The 13473-nt window shown below is 38.9% G+C and overlaps 2 protein-coding genes across 2 annotated transcripts in view; both read right to left on the minus strand.

Moving 5' to 3' along the window:
* Positions 1-164: 164 nt before the first annotated feature.
* LOC124997895 overlaps positions 165-13473 on the minus strand; it is a 50571-nt gene continuing 37262 nt past the window's right edge. Inside the window, 5 exon segments of the mRNA XM_047571930.1 lie at positions 165-262; positions 511-642; positions 738-833; positions 920-1024; positions 1132-1302. Coding sequence (XP_047427886.1) covers positions 242-262; positions 511-642; positions 738-833; positions 920-1024; positions 1132-1302 — 525 coding nt within the window. The 3' untranslated portion in view covers positions 165-241.
* LOC124997375 (myosin heavy chain, fast skeletal muscle) lies at positions 9799-11089 on the minus strand. The gene is made up of 6 exons (XM_047571034.1): positions 11048-11089; positions 10764-10815; positions 10426-10646; positions 10174-10317; positions 9920-10076; positions 9799-9830 (listed from the first exon to the last, which is right to left on the minus strand). The coding sequence occupies exons 3-6, from the start codon at positions 10627-10629 to the stop codon at positions 9799-9801; spliced, it is 537 nt and encodes a 178-aa protein (XP_047426990.1). The 5' UTR covers positions 10630-10646; positions 10764-10815; positions 11048-11089.

Here is a 13473-nt window from a genome sequence, read left to right on the forward strand (position 1 = left end):
AAAATCACAGTAAGATGAGCGATGTTTACTGTATACTGATACAGTACATTGTAATACAGTTGTAATACAGTTAAATGTAGTCTTTTATCTGAGCCAACTTATTTATATAGGGTCAAACCTAAAAATAAAGAAAAAAAAAACAAATGACAACAAAAACACTGAAGAAATGTTTAACATTTATTGCATTTATAGAGGAACATTCTCAAATTCTTGATGAGCTCTTTAATGCCTCAGATGAATCTTATTCAGCAGAGTCACTTCCCTGAAAGAAATAATTAATACACAAGGTCAGTGTAGGAATATGGAAATGATGTTTTGATGGAATGCCACATGTATGAGCAATAGGATTTGGGAAATAGAAAAAAACACACAATTCATTTTAGTTTCTAATACATATAGTTATTGTCCAATTCACAGTGGAATGAAAAAATCATGGAGATATAACGGATAATGGAATGCATATATGTATATATGCACTCTTTGATACTGGCAAAGAATATGAAGCACTACCTTTCCAGCATCACGACTCTTGACTCTCAGCTTGTTGACTTGAGACTCTGCAATGTCAGCACGCTCTTGAGCTTCCTCCAGCTCATGCTGGACCTTCCTGAGTCTGGACATATGAGTGTTGGCCTGCTCCTCCTGTGAAAGGTTTGCAAAGGTTTGCAGTTGTACTGACTAAGTGACATTATGAATGAAGCTGTAACTGATCTGTCTTATAAATATAGTTGACTTACAGCCTCCTCAGCCTGTCTCTTGTAAGCCTTGACTTTGAGCTGCAGCTTGTCCACCAGATCCTGAAGTCTATTCACATTCTTCTTGTCCTCTTCAGTCTACAGTGATGAAAGATTGTTATTTACGAAATGTTAAAATACAATAAAGCAGTAATCATGGATCTTTATAGTGAGATGATATCCACCTGGTAGGTCAGCTCCTTCACCCTCCTCTCATATTTACGGACTCCTTTAACAGCATCAGCTCCACGTCTCTGCTCAGCATCAACTTCAGCTTCCAGCTCACGCACCTGAAATGTAATGATGAATAAAAAAGGATCTGAGTACAGAGAAGGAAAGGTTGAATATACAGAGCACAGAAAATGCAACATTTGTATAAACATTATATAGTGCTTACCCTGGACTCCAGTTTCTGGAGCTGCTTCTTGCCACCCTTCATGGCGAGGTTCTCAGCCTCATCCAGACGGTGCTGCAGGTCCTTGACTGTGACCTCCAGGTTCTTCTTCATCCTCTCCAGGTGAGCGCTGGTGTCCTGCTCCTTCTTCAGCTCCTCAGCCATCATGGCAGCCTGAAATAATAAATTATGTCTAAGTTTAAAATAAAAGCCTTCCCACTATTTACAGAACCTATGAAAGCAGAGTACATTAACTCACATCAGTGATAGCCTTCTTGGCTTTCTCCTCAGCGTTTCTTGCTTCCTGTACAGCATCATCCACTTCACCCTGAACCTGGACAAAGTCAGCCTCCAGCTTCTTCTTGGTGTTTAGAAGACTGGTGTTCTGAATTAAGAAAAATCATACAACATAATAGAACTTTAATGTAACGCATATAACAAAACAAAATATTCCTGTAAATCTTTGAAACCCAACCTGAGAGTGAAGCAGTCCAACACGCTCACTAGCATCAATCAACTCCTGTTCAGCCACTTTGCGTCCTCTCTCTGTCTGCTCCAGAGCAGCTCTCAACTCCTCAATCTCAGCCACCATCAGACCATTTCTGCGCTCCACCATGGCAACCTGTTCCTTCATGTCCTCCTGTCCTCTGATAGCATCGTCAAGGTGCAGTTGGGCATCCTGACAAAAGAAGATACAGAAAGAATAAGTCTTCTGCCCCCTTTTTTAGTCTTTAACCAAATGATCTGAAAACCTACCTTGAGCTGTCCCTGGACATTCCTCAGTTGTTTCTGGGCCTCAGCAGCCTGCCTGTTAGCATGGCTCAGCTGAATCTCCATCTCATTCAGGTCTCCCTCCATCTTCTTCTTGACTCTCAGGGCATCATTCCTGCTCCTGACCTCAGCATCAAGAGTGGTCTGCATGGAGTCAGTCACCCTCTGGCTATTCCTCTTGATCTGCTCCATCTCCTCGTCCTTTTCTGCCAGCTTCCTGTCCACCTCACCTTTCACCTGGTTGAGCTCAAGCTGAACACGGAGAATCTTGGACTCCTCATGCTCCAGTGTGCCCTGCAAGAAAAATCTATTTACTACCAAACAAATGTGAACACATTTAAAACACTATGGATATAGCAATGTAAATGAATTGTTGCAACTAAAAACAAATAAAATATAAAATAGTACCTCTGCTTCCTCCAGGGCAGTCTGAATTTCAGCTTTTTCACTCTCCACAGTCTTCTTGGCTTTTTCCAACTCATGAATGCTCTTTCCAGTTTCACCAATCTGCTCGGTTAGATCTGAGATCTCCTCTACAAAATTAATACAAAGGTACTTAGATTTTCCACTACCAACAGTAAATTCCTATTTGAATTTAATGTAGGCGTCAGCCAACATACGCTGCAGGTTCTTATTTTCTCTCTTCATGGTCTCCAAATGATCCAGGGCCTCCTCATAGGAGTTCTTCATCTTGAATAGCTCAGTGCTGAGAGAGCGAGCTTCCTTTTGGGCACCCTCCAGTTCTGCCTGGCTCTCCTCGTACTTTTGTTTCCATTCTGCCAAGACCTAGATTTACATAGTTAAATCAGTTACATTCTTCTATTGTGCTAAAACTAATTTTCACTTCCAGTTTAACAGTTTACCTTATCAAAGTTCCTCTGCTTCTTGTCAAGGTTGGCAGCCAGAGCATTAGCTCTCTCCACATCAATCATGAGGTCCTCCACCTCACCCTGCAGTCTCTGCTTGGTCTTCTCCAAAGAGGCACACTTGGAGTTCACAGCTTCAATGGATTCCTCAGCATCCTGCAGTCGCTGGGCAAGCTTTTTCCTGTGGTGACCATAAATATGCTTTTAATTCATTTCACAATCAGTATAAATAAATATAAAATATTGGATCTAAATAATTTTTGAGGGAATAGTAAGAAATTGTGTACTTGGACTCTTCCAGCTCCTCAGTACGCTGGATGGCATCAGTCTCATATTTGGATCTCCACTGAGCCACCTCACTGTTGGCCTTGGACATTCCTCTCTGCAACTCAGCTTTGGCCTCCTGCTCCTCCTCAAACTGCTCTCTGAGCAGATCACAGTCATGGCGGGCTGACTGAACGGCATGAGCCAGGGCGTTCTTGGCCTGTCAATTAATTATAAGAACACATTATTAAATTTATATATTATATTAACACACTGCAGTACACTGAGCATATTTTCTGAAATACTGCATATCCTTAAGAATCCAGACAGGCAAAAGCACATGCTGTAGGAAGAAGACGAAGCAAATATGACATACCTTTACTTCCTCTTCAATTTGTCTCTTCAGCTCTTCAATCTGCTGAGTGAATGCCTGTTTGCCTCGGGTGAGCTGGGAAATAAGAGATTCCTTCTCCTCAATCTGGCGGGAAAACTCACCTGACGAATCAGAAGAAGAACATTTATGAAAAGCCTCTATCATGGTTGAGATAAAGTTAACAATATTTATATTTATATATTTATATAAAAATAAAATTAAAAAAAACATGGAAATTTTTCTTAGAAATAGTACTATCCATAAAACAAGTAAAGAGACATCAAAATGTGTTTCAGAATTTTTGAAAAACTCACTGTACAAACCACCATGTATCCGTTTAAACACAAAAACCATTAATCGCTTTGGTTCATCGAAACAAATGATATGTAAAGATGCATTTCATATCTTTGGATACACACCATTCTCAGTCTGAAGTCTTGCCCTCTGTGCTCCAAAGTCATTCAGCTGGCGGACATTCTCATCATTTTTGGATTTGATTTCACTTAACTGATCTTCAAGAGTTCGGCACATTTTCTCTAGATTGCCCTGTAATAGACATAAAATTAAAATCCAGTAACCAGTGAAATGCTGTAAACTGTATTTTTTTCTCAACATTCATTATTTGGATTATTGCTGAAATAACAGGTTTTGCATACCTTAGCTTTGGCAACGGACTCCATGTTGCTGGAGAGGTCATCAATCTCCATCTTGTACTCGCTCTTCTCTTTCTCCAGCTTCTGCTTGACGCGCTGCAGGTTGTCGATCTGCTCTCCCAGCTCTGCAACACTGTCAGCCTGCTTCTTCCGTAGAGCTGCTGCAGTAGCTTCATGCTGCAGGGTAGACTCCTCTAGGTCACGACGCAGTTTCTGGAACTCAGCCTCACGCTTCTTGTTCTCTCAATCTGAGCGGCTGTTGCTCCACCAGCTTCCTCAAGCCTCTCACTGATCTCCTCAAGCTCCCTGGAGAGGTCAGCTCTCTGCTTCTCCACCTTAGCCCGAGCAGCCCTCTCAGCCTCAATCTCCTCTTCCAGCTCCTCAATACGAGCCTAGAATTGATGACAGAATCATTGATTGCGCTTACTAAGTCCTGAGTATTCAATGAGTTTGACAATCATGTAAAACAATGTTACCTGGAGTTCCTTGATCTTCTTCTGAAGCTGGGCACCAAGAGATTGTTCATCCTCAATCTTACTGAGGAGCTGGCTGATTTCAAAGTCCTTCCTGGAAAAGAAGAACAAGTACACTCAGGGGTTGTTGTTCATTAAGTGTGAATGTCCGGTCTAGTATTTTTGGACAAAATCAATCCATATTACCTAATTACTTAAGAAACATCATTAACTAAATAAGTAACTTACCAACAGTGCTATTGCTCTGAATCATATTGCCTCACAATGACACTGCACTGCTTATTTAGAACCTTTCCCTAGAACCACATGACTAGCATTGAAAAGTAATAAATTAACAAAAGAAAATACTTCTTGATTTTCTCATCAGATTGCTGCTTGTCATTCTCCAGATCCATTATGGATTCCTGGGCCAGTTTCAGATCTCCTTCAAGCTTCCTCTTGGCTCTCTCAAGGTCCATGCGGAGTTTCTTCTCTTGCTCCAGTGAGCCCTCAAGCTTTTGAAATAAAAAGAAAAGTTTTGTATTTTTATAATGCACCTATCTTTAAACCCAAAATAACTGAAACTTCAGTAGCAATATTTCCTCACATCGTCCACTTGCTGTTCCAACTTGGTCTTGGATTTGGTCAGAGTGTTGACTTTGTCTTCCTCTGCCTGGAGATCATCCAATGTTTGCTGATGAGCCTCTTGGAGGGCTTTCTTCTCCTTGCTTAACTTAGCAATGGTCTCATCTTGAGATGCCATCTCCTCTGTTAGGTTTTTGACCTGAAAGTACGACAAACAGTGTTTCATTTCACTGTATAAAAACTGCTGTAAGTCTTAAGTAAATGTAAATGGAACCTTGTTTTCTGTGGCATGTTTCTCTTTCTCCACTTTAGCCAAGGTGAGCTCCAAATCATCAATGTCTTTCTTCAGCTCAGAGCATTCATCCTCCAACTTCCTCTTCTTGGCAGTCAGCTCAGCATTGACTTCCTCTTCATCCTCCAGTCTCTCAGTTGTCTCTTTGAGTTTGGCCTCCAGCTGGATCTTGCTCTTAATGAGACCCTCACACCTTTCCTCTGCATCACAGAGGTTTTCACTTTCCTATAGTGTGAACATTTATGTGTTATTATTTTGACTGAATTGTGTCAGTCAAGTCAATCAGTGCTAGGACATAAAACAATCTGCACAGTATTTTGACATTTATTTCCTACAGTATGTTACTCACTGATGCTACTTGGAGTTGCAGGTCATTCTTTTCCTGCAGTAGGGAAACCATCTTCTCCTCCAGTTCCTTCTTCTTGGCCAGAGCAGTTGCCAGGTCTGACTGCATCTTACCATAGTTCTCCTTCATCTGCTGCAGCTCTTTCTCTGTCTCAGCACTCTTCAAAAGAGGCTTGATCTTGAAGTACAGATGCATCCATGGCCAGTTCTTCACATTCATGAATGAACGGATGTTGTACTGGATGGTGAAGATAGCATCTCTAAAAAGGTAAGTTTAAAAGTTGTATAAATATTTTACATCTTAGTTTTGTATATATAGTAGACTCTATATTTAAAGTATGATATCCCTACCTTCTCTCCATCATCTTAACAAACTCCTTCCTCATGAGATATCCTCTGCAGAGAGCTTGAGTCATGGTCACCAGCTCAGCCAGTTTCTCGTCTCTCATCTCCTCAAGGGTACCCAGCAGACCAGCTTTGAAGAACACCTATTTCATCCAGTAAATGAAATTCATCATCAGTACAGTTAATACAGCTAGATATACAATGTGTACAGGTCAGTTATATTGATATTACCCAAATGTACCTTAGTGTGTCCAAACTTGTACTGAGTGTGGTCCACATCAATGGAGCCCAGCAGCTTCTCTGAAGCTTTCTTGTTGTCAATGAACTGTCCCTCAGGGATGACACTGGCATTCAATACTTTATATCTACAAGAGAAAAATATATATATTGTTACTTATAATTTCCTCCCATCTTAATCATCAAAATACATATGAGTTAAATTGCTTATGAACTCACCTCTGCTTGAAGTCACCATACAGGATTCTGCTGGGGAAGCCCTTTCTACAGATTCTGATACCCTCCAGCACACCGTTACACCTGAGCTGGTGGATGACCAAGAAGTTCTCCATCAGACCTAAGAGTTGGAAATTTATATGGTTAGAAATGTTCTTTATATCATCCTGAAGCATTTTGATTCTAGTAAAACTACATGCTTCTATACCTGGGGTCTTTGACTCATTGGGAATCAGGCAACGGACAAAGTGAGGATGAGTGCTCCTCAAGTTGGTCATCAGCTTGCCCAAGTTCTCCTGTAGATCATCATCATTTAATATAAGGTCAAGAATATTTTAACATGTCATTTACAATTGTTATACATACTCTGAAAAGAGCAGACACAGTCTGGAAGGAACCACCCTTCTTCTTGCCACCCTTCTTGCCACCACCACCACCAGAAGCGTCTGTGTATTCCAAAACAATCAATATCAATAAAGGGATTTCATAAATTACAATGTAGTAACTACCTGAAAAACATTTTAACACTTACAATATAAAACATTCATTAAATATTTGACTACTGTCCAAATTATTATGCAGTGGTCACATGATTGGTGTCTTACCATCAGCTGAAGCATGTGATGCATACAGGAGGGACAACAGCTTGTTAGAAGATTTCTGGTAAAGCTGAACCACTGAGTCATTCAGTGGGTCCTTGTTCTTGTCCAGCCAGCCAGTGATATTGTAGTCCACTGTTCCAGCATAGTGAACCAGGGAGAAGTGAGCCTCAGCCTTGCCCTTTGCGGGTTTTGGCTTCTCAAAAGCCTTGGTCTTGCCAAGATGCTGATCATGTAGCTTGTTCTTGAAAGAAACATCTGTAGCCTTGGGGAACATGCACTCCTCTTCAAGGATGGAGAAGATGCCCATTGGCTGGAATGACATTATTTGATGTTGGAAACAATCAACAATTGAGCAGGCAGTCAGAAAACTAATAAAACTCAGTTCTAATCCTGTCTTACCTTCTCAATAAGCTCAATGCAGGCAGCCAAGTCCATACCAAAGTCAATGAACTCCCAGTCAATGCCTTCTTTCTTGTATTCCTCTTGCTCCAGAACAAACATGTGGTGGTTGAAGAACTGTTGCAGTTTCTCATTTGTGAAGTTGATGCAGAGCTGCTCCAAGCTGTTATACTGTATTTACAGACAATTAATTAATTTCATGGCAAAACGCTGTTGAAGTCCAGTGACTATTGAAGAAAATAGCAAAATTGTATTCATCAGTAAAATTGCTCAGACATTTTCCACTACTCACATCAAAGATCTCAAATCCAGCGATATCCAACACTCCAATGAAGGACTGTCTGGGCTGCTTTGTGTCCAGCATCTCATTGATACGGACGACCATCCACAAGAACATTTTCTCATAGACAGACTTACACAGAGCCATGACAGCATTGTTGACCTTCAATACAAGAACAGCAATTAGCATATTACCTGTCCTCCTGACCATAATTGTATTGTCCACCTATAAACATTCCCTCGTCATTACCTGTGGGACGGTCTGACCTTTGGTGACCATCTCATTTCCAACCTTGACTCTTGGGTAGCACAGAGCTTTCAGCATATCAGCTGAGTTCAGACCCATGAGGTAGGCAATTTTATCAGCCACTGATGAAAATAAAATAAAAGTTTGTATCCACTTCATGAAACACCACTAAAATCTTCTTTCACAGCAATGTTCTCTGCGTACTACATATGATACTGATATTCAGTTAGTCCTGGATTATGACAGCTTTTTCTTGGCACGGATGATCTCTATTAGATACCCTATGTTGGGACTCACACAGTAGTTTACCACTGTGCATTCATTATATTTCATCTATAAAATTATCTGTGTTTAAGTTGCGTTTTCCAAATCGTAAATTGTCTTCTACATGTATATGGCTTTTCTTCCTTTTGGTACTCATAACACTTTACAGTCACAATGTCACATATATACATTTGTTCACACAAGCCCACACGTTTATGAAGAAGATCTATGCTTTGTGGTGATAGTTTTTTTTTTAGTGCAGTCCTTAACTGCATGTCACATAATGCAATGTGATGTACTACAAGGATTTAACATCACAAAATGAATTAAATTACCCTCAGTGCCATCTGGTTCAGCCTGCTCTTCACGCTGCTTCTGCTTGAATTTCATGTTTCCATGATGTATCACAGCACCAGTCAGCTTGTAGATGGCAAACTTCTCCTCAGCGTTGAATCCCAAGATATCAATAGCAGTCTGTAATACGCGCACAGCAAATCCTTTTAGATAATCTATTTCTCTGGCAGTCTGCTTATATTACGGAATATAAATTGAACTATCAACATACATCTGTTGCAATGAACTCCTCCACATCATTGATGCTCTTGACAGTGATTTCACCCTGACTGATCATTGGAAAATCATAGGGGTTGGTGGTGATCAGAAGAGCCTCTGCAAAGATTGGGAAAATGCAGCATGTGATTAAATGCCCAAGTTCCGCTAGAGTTCAATTTTATGTTCTATTTTAACATACCCAGGAGCTCTGGCTTGTGGCCAGTCATCAGCTGATAGAAGATATGGTAGCTCCTCTCAGCAGACAACTGGAAGGTGACACGGGACTTCTCCAGCAGATCTGTGAATATTTGTTAAGATACCAAGATATTAAGATCTTAAAAAAGACCTTTATTGGCATCTATAATAACTCCATCAGGAATGAAAGTTGAACTTACATGTTTCAATATCAGCTGAGGCCAACTTTCCAGTAGAGCCAAAGTGGATTCGAATGAATTTACCCTGAACATTCACAAGAAAATGTGAGTTTAGTTTTTAAAAGCAAGTGTAAGAAATTTATGAGACACTTCCTGAAATGAATACTTACAAAACGAGAGGAGTTGTCATTCCTCACAGTCTTGGCATTACCATAGGCCTCCAGTAGAGGGTTGGCTGCAATGATTTGATCTTCCAGCGAACCCTACGCAGAGACATCATGGTGAGGTGAAACAACAAAAATATAAACAACAATCAAATACTGCATACATACCACAGACAAATTTACCTGTATTTTTCCATGGCTTGGTTCTGCTTTCTTAGATCCAGCCACTGCAATTGTTGCAAAGTACTGGATGACACGCTTGGTGTTCACAGTCTTTCCTGCACCAGATTCTCCACTGGGGAATTAAAGGATAATTACTAACTTACTTTAGCAATGTGACATACTTATTAAAATTCATTAATAATTATTCTTGACACTGCTGTGTTTTACTCACGTAATGAGGACAGACTGGTTCTCACGATCTAAAATATAAGCATAACATTATGGTTGACACTGTTCTTTGTCACATACACCTAATGTCTATGGTAATCTGTGGTAACTTTGCTCATACCTGTGAGCATGAACTGATAGGCATTGTCAGAGATGGAGAAGATGTGGGGTGGAGCCTCAATCCTCTTCTTGCCTCTGTATGCTACAACAACCTGAGAATCATACACAGGAAGCCACTTGTAGGGATTCACGACGACGCAGAACAGGCCGGAGTAAGTCTGTAGTATCAGTGGGAAAAAATATAAAAATTAACACGCTCAATTTACAGATATATACAGGAAAGTATAGTATTATACTTATAAGATTGAAACTTACGTAGATCATCCATGATGCAAAACGCTCTTTGAGGTTATACAGCACAGCAGGTTCATTGAGGTGGGTCATCATGGCCATGTCCTCAATTTTGTCATACTTGGGAGGGTTCATGGGATGGATGTCATCCTCTTTTACAGTAAGAGTCTGTATGGGTAAATAATAAAATAAAAAATCATGACTAAAGTATTTCATCATATAATAGTATCTTATATCTATACTATTTATTAAGTTACAGAAGGGAATTTCATTTACCTTTCCTGTAACTGTCTCAACTGTGGCTTTACCACCCTCTCTTTTGACGAGTTTACCCTTTAAATACATCTCCTCTGGCTCAGCCACAAAGTAGGCACTTTTGGCATCAAAAGGAGCGGTTTGTGCCTCAATCCTCTCCTTTTCCGGCTTCCGGAGGTAAATGGCTGCCGGGCCATAGGCCTCCATCTCTGCGTCTGTGCTCATGATGGCACTTTAGTAGGCTGAAAATGAGAGGTCATGCAGAATATTGTTGAAATAAATATGGCCATGCTTTTAGTAAGCTTATCAGGTGAGATGTGTTTTGAAATTATGGATTTGCGTCCTAGAATTATATTTACCTCTTTTGGTCCCAACACAAGATGAAATACAGTCAGACCTGTTACTGTGATCCTATTGTAAACACAAGTTTAATTGTAGCTATTTCTATTAATTCAATTAATAGATTATAACAGAAAAATCTTGAATCACATTGGTTTTTAGAATTCCCTCTGAAACATGAATATACTAAAAATGAATGCAGATGTAAATAGGTAAATAAATATTTGAAGTTAATAAATTATGAATTATAATATATACATCTTTCAAAAATAATTAAATAACTAACAGAAGTTAGTGTACTCACCTGAGTTGGAAGCTTCCCAGTTGCTGTCTGAGACATAAGCAGCCTCTTTTATAGAGGGAGGACTCTGTTCTCAGTAGGTGTGGGCCCTGCTCAGTTTGGTCATGTATTCTTGTTATGTTGCCTCTAATCCTGTGACATTGACATTTACAATGATTATATTGCCTTGCAAGCACATTGTATGGAAGGTAATATTTTCCTTATGCCAAACCTTAATAGTCTGACGTCATAGTTTTAACAGTATTGATTAATTGCAACTTATTTTGATATTCCTTCATAAGCATTTTCAAGCTGCACATCTGTTTAATTGTTTTTTTCAATTATTTGTTTTAAAAAATTATAGTTATTTTTAGTTTTAGTTTTGGAGAAGCGCCCAAATGTCACTGGTGTACAGTTGCAGTTGACACATGGGAGATTTAGTACTCCATTAAAACAGGGTCAACTGTTCCATTAAACCTGGTGAAATATATTCTATTCTTGTCCACAGATATAAAAAGAATTTTAGTATCACAAAGACATAATACAATACATGATATGATGATAAGTTAGTATACAATAATCTTTTACTCAGTGTCATGAAATGTCAAGTGAAAATGTGATTTATTCTTGATAGATTAAGTGTAAATCTTTTCCAAACCCTATTGATATATAACTCTCTTCCAAATATGTAACTCTGTATAAATTGAAATAAAATGGAGAATGTATCTGAAGACAAAATCATCCAAACTTTATCTACAATGGTGTAGAATAGAATAGAATAGAATAGAATAGAATAGAATAGAATAGAATAGAATAGAATAGAATAGAATAGAATAGGCCACTTGTTTATTTATTTGCCACTGATGGAAAGAACCCAAAGGCTCTATCAACTTTATGTAATGAGATACAACCCCATTAAAATACACTTTCACAACAATGTAGTAACAGCAGCAGATCTTTATTATTAAATACAAATTTCTTTGTTTTTTTTTTCGCTTATATACTATTTCAGTGACATACATGTCTGTCACCTTCTTGTTTAAATAATTATTACAATTTTAACAAAGTTCTTCACTATAAATAATATTAATCTTACTGGAACATGTCATGGCACAGGCGGCGGTTGTGGAGAAGCATGTGAATGTCACTTGTATAGAGTTGCAGGACAGACACACATTTCAGATGTCTGAAATAAAACGGAGGCTGAGCACCATTCCATAAAAGCTGAGGAGGGATTACATATCATCCTGTAATGGACTGGATGAGCTGTTGCCATCTAGGCTGGGATAAGACCCAAAATAAGACCAGTGCCAATAAACAAGATGTAAGAGATGCCAGAACGGTAATAGCACCATGAATGAAAACTGTCTTCAAGAGTAGTGGAAGTTAAAATGTGAATGTATAATGAACAAAGGATAGTAAATGTGTCTTTTATACTGTTTCACAATTACTTAAGTGTATCTGTATAATGTTTTAAAACTGTATTATGTGGAAAGATGATGGAAAGTCCATAGTTTTTTATAAGCCATTTGCATAACATTCTTCAAACATGGAGTTGACTTTGATGGATGTCACCCTTTTGACCTCAGTAGGTAGTGTTGCACACATGTTATTCAAGTGAGGTCAAAAATTCTATCAGCCAGAAAAACATGTCTCCAATCCGTTATTTAAGCAGGGTCAAAGAGTTGATGTTTCTTTAACAAACAAGCCTTGGGGAGCTTACATACATTACACATTATTTTTTGCATCTCATGTTTGTTTGTTTGTTTGTTTGTTTGTTTGTTTAATGGCTTTATGCCACTATTTCTCAATGTGCAAATATAAATGTCTCTTTCCTTTATCTTTCAGCTTTTTTCAAATTATTGATATCATTTGCATAGCTGAAAGTTTGTTGCCTGAACGTTAGTAGTAATGCATAAGAACTGAATCTTATTTAACTTATTTTTCATTCAAATACTGCATATGTTAATTGTATAGTTAACCATATACTCAAAATGTAAACTTAAACATGCATTGCGCTGTAATGAAAGAGATAAGACGAAGCATTTATTTTTGAAGGTGAAGATGGGTACAAGCAGGAACAAATTGTCCTGGCCAATGTTCTCCTCTACTTCTTTGTATGGCCTTGAGTCTGTCGATGCTTATAGATGAGCCTCTGCCCTTAAAGTGAGATAAAACATGACAAACATGTCCATCGAGGAGGAGCCTGAGAAACTTGTGTTAGATTCTTGCACGAGTTGTTAGTAACGCTGTAAGAATTGCCAATAGTTTGGGATGAGCTCTATCCATATTTTTTGTTTTGATTTGATTTTCCTTGTTTCATGTTTAAAATAAACATATAGCACAGACATAGCAGAGGAAGACCCCCAAGGTGCTAAGTTTTTAAGGCTGAGATTTCAGGTGTAACTGACACCAACCTAACACAACAGTCTAAATGTGATAAGAGAAAC

This window comes from Mugil cephalus, chromosome 20 (genome assembly GCF_022458985.1).
Source record: "Mugil cephalus isolate CIBA_MC_2020 chromosome 20, CIBA_Mcephalus_1.1, whole genome shotgun sequence".
Taxonomy (NCBI): Eukaryota; Metazoa; Chordata; class Actinopteri; order Mugiliformes; family Mugilidae; genus Mugil; species Mugil cephalus.

Coding starts and splice junctions, on each gene's coding strand:
- LOC124997375 (XM_047571034.1), bottom strand. CDS start 10,629: ATGAGCACAGACGCAGAGATGGAGGCCTATGGCCCGGCAGCCATTTAC. Junction 10,318..10,425: donor TTGAGACAGTTACAGGAAAG/GTAAATGAAATT, acceptor TTACCCATACAG/ACTCTTACTGTAAAAGAGGA. Junction 10,077..10,173: donor TTGCATCATGGATGATCTAC/GTAAGTTTCAAT, acceptor CTGATACTACAG/ACTTACTCCGGCCTGTTCTG.